The 12174-nt window shown below is 36.2% G+C and overlaps 1 protein-coding gene across 2 annotated transcripts in view; it reads left to right on the top strand.

Moving 5' to 3' along the window:
- The window catches only part of LOC134651126 (extracellular serine/threonine protein CG31145), a 157434-nt gene that overhangs the window by 58104 nt on the left and 87156 nt on the right, over window positions 1-12174 (top strand). For both annotated transcript variants that reach the window (XM_063506142.1, XM_063506143.1), the window contains exon 2: window positions 6584-6616. In XM_063506142.1, coding sequence (XP_063362212.1) covers window positions 6584-6616 — 33 coding nt within the window. The remainder of the gene's footprint in view (window positions 1-6583; window positions 6617-12174) is intronic.

The following is a 12174-nucleotide window of genomic DNA, read 5'->3' as shown; positions in this document are numbered from 1 at the left end:
CCATGTCGCGATAGTAATCGTACAGTGTTTGTTTCAAAATCAATATTGGCTTTATGCTTCGCAAAGAAATCTTGTCCTAAAATACCATCCGCGCTACATGATAAATTCTCAAAAACAAAAAATGAATGCTCGAACTCACAGCCATTGTAATTTAGTTTTAACATAACATATCCGTTAGATGTTACTTGTCCGCCTATACCTGTGACACATAATCTCTTATTATGGAACGGAATGTCCCAATTTTGTATGATTTCATACTTTATCGCGCACAAAGATGCTCCCGTATCCAATAGCCAGTTGTAAGCGGTTTTCCCTATATTTAAGGTTACCCTATTTAAATCACTACACGTGTAAATAACATCAGTCTCGAAAAAAATGATTCAGCGATTCCGTATTTGGTGCACTCGGGTGTTGACCGGTCGAGCCATTCTCGGCGTGCCGTATCACGTGCAGGCTGCCACGAGCGGTGACCCCTCGGGCACGGAACCCGAAATACGAACCCCCTCGTGCCGGCCTGCCTCGTGACTTGTATCCACGGCCACCTCCTCGCGAGTTGCCTTGTTGGGGTTGAGGATATCGACCATAGGAGTACTGTCGCGGACCCCTTTGATTACGATGCCGATGACCTCTGTACGAGCTGTGAGCAAAGCCTCTGTGGTACCTGTTAAAAGAGTTTTGTGAGCGGTACATACCCATGACCTCCGATTGGCTGGACGTTGTCGGCCTCGATACATCTTCGTCCTGCGCAGCCTGGATTGCATCCTTCAAGCTGCTGAAGTTCCGCGCCGCAATGATGGTGCTGAGCCTTGGATCCTTTAAACCATCTTTGAACTTTTTAATGCACATTTTTTCGTTCAGCGGCTTTAGCACATCATAACTCGCCGAATTACCTTCTGCCTGAGTTATAGTCAACTCAAAAAAAAGTTTCTCTATTTCGGATCCATACTGATCTATACTACGCCAACCCTGACTTATATTTTGAAGTCGGGAATGGATTGCTGTAAAGGACTTTTTAGGTAAAAGTGAGTTACGTAAATCCCTTATAAGTTGCTCTACGGTCGTATAAGTAGCTGACATACGTAATTTCGCACTTTCAGACAACCTTCCTTTTAACACAAATGTAATTAGCGACTTTTTACCTGTCTCGTTTAACATACCCGAATACATATCAACAGCATCTATTAATCTCTTTGTTGTTTCCTCAGTACCATCCATAAGTGGTATAAGACTACACGCTGACTTTAAATCGAACTCCATGGTGTCGAATTCACTGTATTCGCTATCGCTACTTGTACTTTCCTCTACCTCAGACTTTGAACATAACTCTAATATTTCGTTATGCAAACTAGTAATATTAGCATACAATTTGTTGGTCTCCTCAATAACTCCTGATTTTACGTCCTTTAGTAGGGAAAATTGTGCGATAAAATTATTACACCTACCTATAATATCATTAACTTTTGACAGTTGATTTTTTGTTATGTTACCTTCAAACCTTGATTTCCTTTTTTTAACTAAGTAAATATTTTCTTATTACGATTAACTCTTCGTAACATTTCAATAATTCATCTGCCATCACAAAATTATACCTACTACTTTAATATACCTACGTGTTTTAACTTACATTGGCGTCACATTACTGTCCTTAATTTGCTTCATATGAAACTTTGTTCACTATATCACTTAGCAACAGTTGTTTCTCGGTCCGTTGAATTGTATCATAAAACAAAATCCGATACACACACTACACGATATACGTTATCCGTTAACACTTGACTCAAACACTTATAGGAGCCGTACGAGCAGCACGCTGCAGCTCAGCTAGAGCGACCTCCTGGCGCATCCATTTCTTGTGGGTTTTCTTACACCTTCTGTACAGGGCGTAGCCTCCTCCAATGGCGAATAAGACGAGCATTATACCCAGGATAATATTAGTGGTGCTTGCGTGGAATCGAAGTTCTTCGGTGCCCGCAGAAGCCTTATTGTCACCTCCGGCCGCAGTTTGTGCGATGATAACCTCTTCTTTTGATTTTGTGGCCCCCATGATGAAACTTTGAATCAGCAACAGCGTAACCACTTAACCGTGAGAAACAGCATTACATTATTTAATTGTTCTATTAATCGTCCACTTGAGCTATGTTTACATTGTAACTAATTGAGCTCTCAATATCACTCGGTGACTGACCGCACGCGCGACACCGTATATGGCAGGATCGCCATGTAAGGTGAGGATTCGGAGCTGAGTACAAACAAGTGTTCAGCTATAATGATGATTTATTACTGCACTAATACATGAGTAAATGGTCCTTATATATATCCTATGAACTACGTACATAACTATATCTAGTATACACTACAAGTATGAATTATCTGAGATGATTTTTTCGGGACTTACCTAACTAATATTGAGATCATTTTAAATATTATTCATTATTAAATTACTTACTATAACTATTCGTTATCATGTCATGATCTCTTCGTTTTAGCTAAGTAGGTAATTTTGGTGAAAATATAATAAAATAAAAATCGACCAAGCACACGACTCGTATTTCATAGGTATGGAATACGAGTCGGAATCGTGCTTGGACTTATTTTTGACCAGTTTTAATTAGGTATTTAATGGTATATAGAACAATTTGTTTTATTATTAGGTATGTACCCCTAGTTTAGAAAGCAAGTTTGATGTTTACACGGACAGTGTAAGCATGCCTCGTTGCTACCTTTAGGCTAGGGCCTGAAACCCTAATAATGACTTACCTAACAACAAAATAAATATCTTTATGATGTCTCATAAACCATATTTTTAGTGTAACACTGGAGGAGTCTTGTCACAGACAATCCAACCTCTAGACATAGCATAGTCGCGCTACCCCCTCTGCCACACATACGGTAACGTACCATCTTCGAGTAAATCCCGTGCCGTGATTGGTCCGTGTCTTTGAACGGACCAATCACGGCACGGGATTCGCTCACCTCGTCCCCCCGCACCCCCGTATTTTTGGCAGCATCGGTTTCATGAAAGAATTGGCCTAAGCTCAGTCTAGAGGTTGGATTGTCAGTGAGTCTTGTATAATAAAATTATTTTTAAAACTCATTTATTTAAAATGATAAATATTATACGAAATTCTACGTCAATAAAATTATTACGGCAGCGGAATTGTCGGTAACCGAGTCATGACAGATCGCACGAAACCTGTCTACGACCTTGTCGGACAAACCGGTATTAGATACTGTTATTTATATTTATGAATATGTAAGTTGTAAGATAACATTTTTTAAGAAAAAACTAGAGTTTTTACGATCTTTTGAGCTGCCTATTACCAATGACTACGGTAATAATGTACAGTGTAGGCATACCTAACTTGTTTATGCTTCACCGTGCACGAATGCAGGTGAGCTAAATTAGAAATTGTTCTGCCCATTAATCTATAGAAAAATCATTCCGTCGAGGTTTTCTCAAGATAGTTACTACAGGTTTTTAAGGGGTCGGCATCATGCGTGTTGACACTGGAACTGCGTCCATAGGCCGATTACCGGTAACCGTTTACTAAAACATGATTGCCACCAAAGTTTGTTTAGTAAATGTTAAATAATTATTTTTTGGCTGAATTTATGTTAATATACGATTTTAAATTGACGTCTGAAATTTAAAAAAAATTGCGTAGCAATCGAAGAATTCAAGTGAATAATGTAGCTCTAATATTCTAGTTACAGGAAGATAAAATCCAGTGTAAATGTTAAACTAAATACTAAAGCAAACAAAAGGCAAACTAGAACGTGACTGTAAGTGACATTTCAGAAACTTCTCGCTACATATTATGGTAGAAGTAGGTGCCTGCTTAATGCTAAACAAAAACAAAGTGTCTTACTAACCGCCTCAGTTAAACGGTAAATACAGACTGGAATCTTGAATCAGTTTAGAAAAATGTAAGTACCAAACATGCTCGTGATACGTAATATTTTGCGCGTATCAGCTCAAAATCTGTACGCAACCGTGACGAGTAAACTAATTAAAACTAAATTAATATCGTACATATGTTACTACATGTCTAGCGCGTTAAAAAACGGAGCTCGGCCCATTAGCAACTGGGCCATTGTCATTGCCATATGACTGGAATGGAATTTTAATATCGGTCTGTATTTTTATTCAAAAGTTCTCATTGTAAATACGGGTCCTTAACTGCTGAACGGTGTCGGCATTGAGCATGACTGTAGGTTATATAACCGCTGTTGTTTAAAGCCCGTTTCATAAGTGGGGTCCGATTATTGGGAGGTCACCTCGATTGCCACAGTGCGATTGCGAGCTTCGATTTCATATGACAATATGAAGAAGTTGATGCAATCTGGCTTTTCCGTTTTCCGATTTGAACTGTTGTTTTGTTGTGGTGCAGAAGTTTGATTTTTATACAAGTACCTATATGAGTATAATATATTTGAGGATTCCTTTCTGTAGTGAGGTGTTTTTTATTACTGTTTTTTTTTCTCTCATACATGTATTTATTGTATCTTATGATAAATTGATAGTATGTATACCTATATTACTTTTTTGTGTGATAAACTAAAAACTAAATTCGCAATCTAGGTACCAATAGGTACTTTTATAGTTTACCTTAACTTCTTATATCCTTATAAGTGGTCAAATATCGAAGGAAAGGCCGTGGTAAAGGTATTTATTTGAACTATTGGTTTCCTTGCTCTTAATTCTCTAGCCGTTTGAAGTTTGTTTGTAAAATTTTCGAAGTGATAATTAGTCATAGGTAGCTAATTTATTTAGCGTCTGACAGTTGTTCTGAAATAAAGTATTTAGGTAAAGTATTGCCTAAAATGCCGAAGTGATGAAATTTACGTAGTAATAAGTATTGGCTTGCTGTTATTTAGTTTACGACCGAGTTTAATATAAGGTTCGAGACGAATTTTATTGAAAATCCGTAAACGAACGGGTGTAAGAACACCCGTGTGTTTCCAACCAGGGGCTTATTTTTCAAATGTATTAGTCTAATATTATTAGTATGTTGGCATGGTAACCCGTACAACTTGACAGTTGGTGGACTAAAATAATATTAGCCTAACACCGAGAAATGGGCCCCAGGTAGTTTTGTTTCATTGCGTTTAAATCAATAGTATTTACCCGATAGCATTTTTATGCTGAAAGCTACTAACTGTTTACATTTTATTCAGTAATTTAGCTTTTATTTTCTGTTAAAAGAGTTAGTCGAGGCAATTAGCACAACTTTCCCGCTCCGTCAGTGCACCAAGTTCGTTTGATTTTGAAATGTTCCCTCTAATGACCGATGCTCCCCTCTCTACTAATGGGGGTGAATGGCTATTTGTTGACATTACCGACAGTTATTAATATTTATTACTTGATGTTTGGACATTTATTTTTGACCGCGTTGAGAATATGATTTTTGAACTTATGTTCGTTGGAAATCAAAGAAGGACAGCCTAATTACTGTAGGTACCTACCATTGTATAATTTAAAGTAGTTTGTATTTTGTCCATCGTGTAGGTTGAAGTGAGGCCCATCTCCGTTAGATAAGATTAATCTTGAGCAAAATTTAAGCATTTTGTTTTCTTTTAGTACGCATTTCCGTCTTTTTCATAATGGGCTAGCTATTTTCATAACGCTCTGATTTCCTTAAGAATATACCTACAAAATGTATGTAGGTAATTTGTGACATCAACAAAATAATAATTTAGATGCACACTGAAATCATTAGTACCTACCTAAAAAACCGTCTGAACATATCTAACCTAAACCGAGGATTGTGATTGAATCATTCGAGTATTCTAATTTTACATATAAGTATATACTTGTAGTAAACGAAACATCGCAATGCCACCAATGATCTGCTTGCGTCACATCCTATTGTTACTAAATAGGTATCCTGCGATTCACGAGTGATAGTTTCCTGCACCGCGGAGAGGACATTCCTAGTTCCAAGTCGCAGACGAAATTAACTAATAAACTGGATTTATCACTGCGTAGGAGTGCCTTCCTTCGTTGTACTGTCGGCGTCAAAGATATGTTTACAGTTGTGTACTTTAAGTGTGTAGATATGTAGGTAATACTCCTTTGTAATATGGCGAAACATGTAAACATATCTTCGACGTCGACTGTACAGTGTACTTACAGAAAACTTACGGCTCCATATTTATGATTGTAATTCAAGTTCATATTTTGCAAAAACAAAATTTGATATCACTTTGATTTTAATATCATTCATTTCGATACAGTTCACACGTGACTGCGCCATACTGATGCACTAGATGCACATTCTGATTTAACAATTTGTTGATCTTGTTTTGATACGACCATGAGTGCAGACTCACTCACTTCATACGCTGATTGCAGAATCAGCGTCGTAATATGAAGCATCTTTCTTGCACTTATTGGTACGCGTGAGATGCCAAATGATACGACTCAAGGTCATATCAAAACAAGAGGAAAACCTTAACAAATTGCAAAATTATAATTGATATCTACGGAGTTATTGTATGATTATGAATACAAACTTTAAGCAGTAGGTACTCTAAATATTGTGATCTCCTTAACTTGATCTAAGTTTTTATTTGTTTTCAGAAATCTGGAAGCTGTCTTCTACTTTCTCTCTGGGTAAGTTTTTATTTGATTATTTGGGATGGCTCTTAATTAGGTGATTGTAGAAAAACGGGTCTTTTCATTTCAAAAGGTCGTATAAACGTATTAAAATAGATGAGAGAAGCAAATTAGCACAACACAAAACTATAGGTACCTTAATATTATAGAATTTTGTATGTCAGGCAAACGTTACGCTACAACATGCAAAGTAGGTAATCGAAGTAAAGAAAAAAATACATTAAATAAATGGATCCCACTTAATGTTTACTTCGTGTACGAGTCGATCAGACTTTATACCATTTTGATTGCATCAAGTGTACATTTATATCGTTAAAGAACTGTCAACGAGATATGGTGAAGTATCTTACAAGATAAAAACAAGTCACTAACGATAGTAACGATGCATCTGAATAGGAGTAGGTAATGTTATATTATGTCGTCTCGTTTGTTTTTTAGGGGTATACTAAAAGGAACAATATATATTTTTGCTTGAAAGTACTTTCTAGTTTGGCCCCATCGATATCAAATTAGGTATTGGATTCTCAAGAATCTAAAGATATAGATATAACCCTCTAAATATTATAGGCGTTCCTAAAGTTATTTTGGTATTTTTATAGAGACTTGCATGTGCTCTTGAAAAATACTGTTTAGTGATCGTGGAATTGGTGAATTGGTGATGAACACTGTAAAATGATTACGTAACAAGTTCATATCGTGCCTATACAATATACAATAGTACCGTACTGCAGTCGATCAAGCCCCCGGAGAAAGAAGCGCGGCCCGTTAACAGCACCCCGGTGACAATCGACGATCTACACTCAAGAGCAATAAAAACGTGTCATATTGTATGGAAATTACCATTCCAAATGACTCGCTTTTATTGGTATTCACTGTACATGATCGGTACCGATCTCACGCGCGCCCCACAATACTCGATTTATGCGCTTCGCGACACTGTTTTATAACATGGCGGATTATTGTGACCGCAATAATTATACCTACCTACGACTACCTACGAACGTATACAATTTATGTATTGTATTTCGCCGTTCGAATTGATTTTAGAACATAATTAGGTACTATAGTTTACTTGTAATTATTGTCTCAGAGGATTCACAATTTGTTAACAAAACTTCCTACATTTGGAATGCTAAGTGTAGGTATGAGTGTAGGTATGTTTTATACCAAACCTAGAAACAATTAAATATATATTATGTAAGTTTTATGAGCGTTTATTTTATTTTTTGCCATTTTTATTTATTGTGACCTCTTTTGCCACTTTTGTGTTATTTCTACTCAGAATCACGAGCTCTTTCGATCCTAATAGGGTAACAAAATGTTCCAGAGTGTTTTCCCTATTGTGTTACCATTTCCCCACATACTTTGTATAGTGGTAACAAAAAGGAAAGTTTGAAAAATGTATGGAAATTATTGGACACTTTTTTTCTCCTATAAGGATGAAAAGGGCTCGTGATCCTGACTAGAAATAACACAAAAGTGGCAAAAAATTTCACAATATTATAAAAATAGCAAAAAAATAAAAGAAACGCTCTTATATAACTAAAGTAAGAAACAAAAGTAAGCAGGGAGAAGTAAGAAACCATAAAATATACGTGTTGTATAAAAGTACGACTTAACTCCTTGGTTTATATAAAGTTACTTCTGTTGTTATTCGTGTTTGTTGGAAAATAACTTAATGTTTTTTCCTCAAACGTAATACCTACTTAAATTTGTGTTGTATGTTATGTTCATCATATAAATTAATCAGTGTATAGTTTATGTAAATATGTAAATATGTTGTGATTGAAATATTTATATTCATCGACATTTTAAACAGAAATCGCTTCAGTTCCGGAAGTTTGAAAAAATAACAATAGTGAACTAATAATTACATAGTAGGTACTTAATTGATCAATACAGTTTCTGGCCTTCAGAACCATCTGTAGATATTGAATTTAACATATTTCGATATCTTTGAAGTAAATCCTTGTATATATTAGTATATATATATGTATATATATATATATATATATATATATATATATATATATATATATATATATATATATATATATATAATATATATATATATATATATATATATATATATTTTGTTTAAAGAACTTTATTTCTCATAAAGAATTACAGGATTCACTTACGCATGTATATTAAATTCATAGTGGGTAGTAATGCATTACAAAATACTTTTTACTAAACTAAACTAAACTTATATCTACACGAATATATTCAATAAATCACAACATGTAAAACATGGTTAGCCAATTTTAACAGACCGCAAAGGTTAAATCTTAAGGGTCGTTTAAACCCTTGAATCAAGGAAATCGATATTGCTTCTCTGGCGTCAGCGACCACTTGAACAGACATTCGTAATTTTCTGGAAAGCTGATTCCGACATGTATGAGTGCACCGGGAACACTGCCACTTTCTACGCGACGGTCAATTTGAGCTACTTGTAGTCGTAGGACTATAATCCATACCACAGAGGAATGAAATAAGCAGAGTAACAAGCACTTACTTTGAACAGTGTGCAGTGGCGTTGCATGAAAAAGGGCAAACTCAAAATTTTTGTTATAAAATGATCTTTAGACATTTTGAACGGGAATATGAGCATCTATTTTTATGTAAAGTGCCTGAAAAAGTAGTATAGCCTGACCAGTAATATATGATAATTGTCAAGAGGGCGCTGTTATTCTCATGTATAGGGTGACAATTCAGTGTAGTATGAAAAAATTAGTTCCAGTGAAATTCCGCAACATGGCGCACCCTCAATAGATCCTGGTTCACCTATAATTAGGGTGTGCAAAACGAGATCCCAATTGTACCTACGGGAAATCCGTTGATCTCGGATCCAATAATTCCATATTCTGTACTTGTTCAGTACACACTCCCTTGAGTTGTGCTGATGATCGCTCCTCGAACACAAGGAGCACAGCAAAAAGTATTGAGTGGTATATCACGGTTGTTAGACGACTACTCTTTTTCCTTTATGATACTGTACCAAACAAATCATCGGAATCTTTTCATTTATTTCATACTTTGTTTACGCTAAATGATATTGTGTGACACAATTTACATTTAATGACAAGTGGTTACAAAATAATGACAAAATAAATTATCTAATAGACACGTTGGGCAAATATTTTGTATCACAGTTTAATGTAGAAGTCATGCAATAATGTGGTTTTTCTACTCGTCGACTGCAATGCTTGAATTAAGACTTCGTATACCAAAGTGAAATCGCATACTTTTTTCACTATGGGATCCGAACTCAACTATAATATTCATTTCGATACTGTTTAGGCAACTATAATATTTATTTCGATACTGTTTAGGCAACTATAATATTCATTTCGATACAGTTTAGTCAACTATAATGAAATTGACCAATCGAAAGCGCGGAGCAAGTACCAGGGCCTCATGAGTTACGAGAAGGTGTCGTTGACCAACCGGCCGGGGGCGCGGGGCGCGGGGGCCAGGTCGCGTACGAGTATGAGGGTATCGCGGCTGCTCGCGCATCTTATAGCCAATTTAAACTCTCGCGCGAGCCACGAGACGAGCCGCGAGCCGCGCCACGAGACGCGAGTGTAAGCGGTGGGCTCGCGGCTCGTCTCGTGGCTCGCAAGCTCGTCGAGCTAGTATAATTTAAACACTAACGGCACGGCATAAGGTTTATAACCGAATGACAAGCCGAACGCGAATGTAAGCGGTGGACTCGCGTCTCGTGGCGCGACTCGCGGCTCGTCTCGTGGCTCACGCGAGAGTCTAAATCAGCTATCAGCTGAATACTTTTGTTTTTTTTTACCTACATATATGATTCTTCTACTAGTTTTAAGTATTTTTTTTGTTGACTCGTAGAAAAAGTATTGTATACAATAGTGATATTATCAAGCTTTTCAATCTCGTACCTTCCTTAGGCAACTCAGCAAGCTTCGTTGCCTAAACACGGTACTCGACTGAAAAGCTCTCCATTATATCACGATTGTATAATAGTACATTATTGCAGAGGCCGGGAAAGGGCAATTCGTGGATGAGTTTCGATTTTGTCGGACGACGCGAAGCGGAGTCCGACAAAGAAGACGAATCCACGAATTGCTATTCCTGCCGAGGCATATATAGTGCTTTTCTCCAAACATGCGAGGATATAAGGTAAAATAATAATTATTTAAGCATCACTCAAATCGAACCTTCACATCAAAAATGTCAAAAACAATTTCCCTCTAAAATATTTTTTTTAAAGTTAAGGGCACAAACTTATTCTGCCATTCAGTACCATTCAATATAATTGTGCAATATAGTTGGTCAAACCAATTTGTCAGTCAGTAAGAACCAGGAAAACTATACCCATCCTTTTCTTTTGGGTGCTAGTACTAGTGTAAGACAAAAATAGTATGATTCTCTCTGTCTATGTTTGAAATGAGAAAGTCCTTTGACAAACTATATCAACTTTATGTACACGGATGAGACCCTTAAAAAAATATAAAAATAATCTTTGATTTTATTAAGCAGTATTTGCACGATCATACACGAGCACAACGGTCTTGTAAGAACGAGACAAGTAAGGTCGTTTATCTTACTATCTCACTCTATCCTATAGTTTGAAATGATAGCTGATCGGGTCGTGTAGACGCGGCTCGCTGCTATAATAATTGGCTGTTTGCGTTTTTTATTTTTAAAAAGTAAAAAACACTACAGTAATAAGTTATTACTGTAGTGTTTTTTTCATTCCCGTCCGCTAGAACAGGACGGCGATAGTTTGATTTTTTTAAATTAGAGTTTGACAATAACGTAGAACTTCCCGTACTATTTTTGCTACAATAAGGTGAACATTTCCGAGCATATTGGAGAAAAATACTATTGTATCACAGTTTAATGTAGAAGCCATGCAATAATGTGGCGCCAGACTTTAGAATTGAATTTATTTGCGATGATATCACATTTTGCAAGTTGCTAAATGTGGTAAGATTTATAACATTTTGTCAGCAATAAAATTAGGTCTTAGATTATCAAAGCGGGGGGCAACGACTCAGCCTAATTGTCTTATTTAATGTTTCATAACGTTCATCAGTCATAATCGATTAGACAAATAGGCCCATGTTGCGAAAGGCGACGACCGGTAAAATGGCGGACTATTGTTGCTATTCCAGTAGTACAGTGGGATAGTCTCTGATGGACCAGTATAAGTTGTATTAACGTTTATCTAGGCATAGTTGAAGGGTCATTTAAATACTCATTTTATTCTCCTATTAGGACCAAAAAGCTAGTGATTCTAAGTAGAAATAACAAAAATATCTAAAAAAGTGTAATGAATGTATAACTTTCAAAATGCTCAGATTTTTCGATGTCCCTCTTGTTCCATTCCTTTCGTTTAAATGGCACAGTAACAAACTGCATTAGATATGTATCTGTAGCCGTAAAATTTACATGTAGTTTCGAAATAAACCTATTATGTAGGACCGTTCATAAGTAAAATTCGTTATTTTTCTTTATTAGGTAAAAATTAAAACAAATATTAATTTCCACACTAATCAAGCTTCGGTCGCCCTATTAATAAT

This window comes from Cydia amplana, chromosome 9, assembly GCF_948474715.1.
Source record: "Cydia amplana chromosome 9, ilCydAmpl1.1, whole genome shotgun sequence".
Lineage (NCBI taxonomy): Eukaryota > Metazoa > Arthropoda > Insecta > Lepidoptera > Tortricidae > Cydia > Cydia amplana.
Note: the sequence above shows the minus strand (reverse complement) of the source record. Positions and strands in the feature narration are given on the sequence as shown.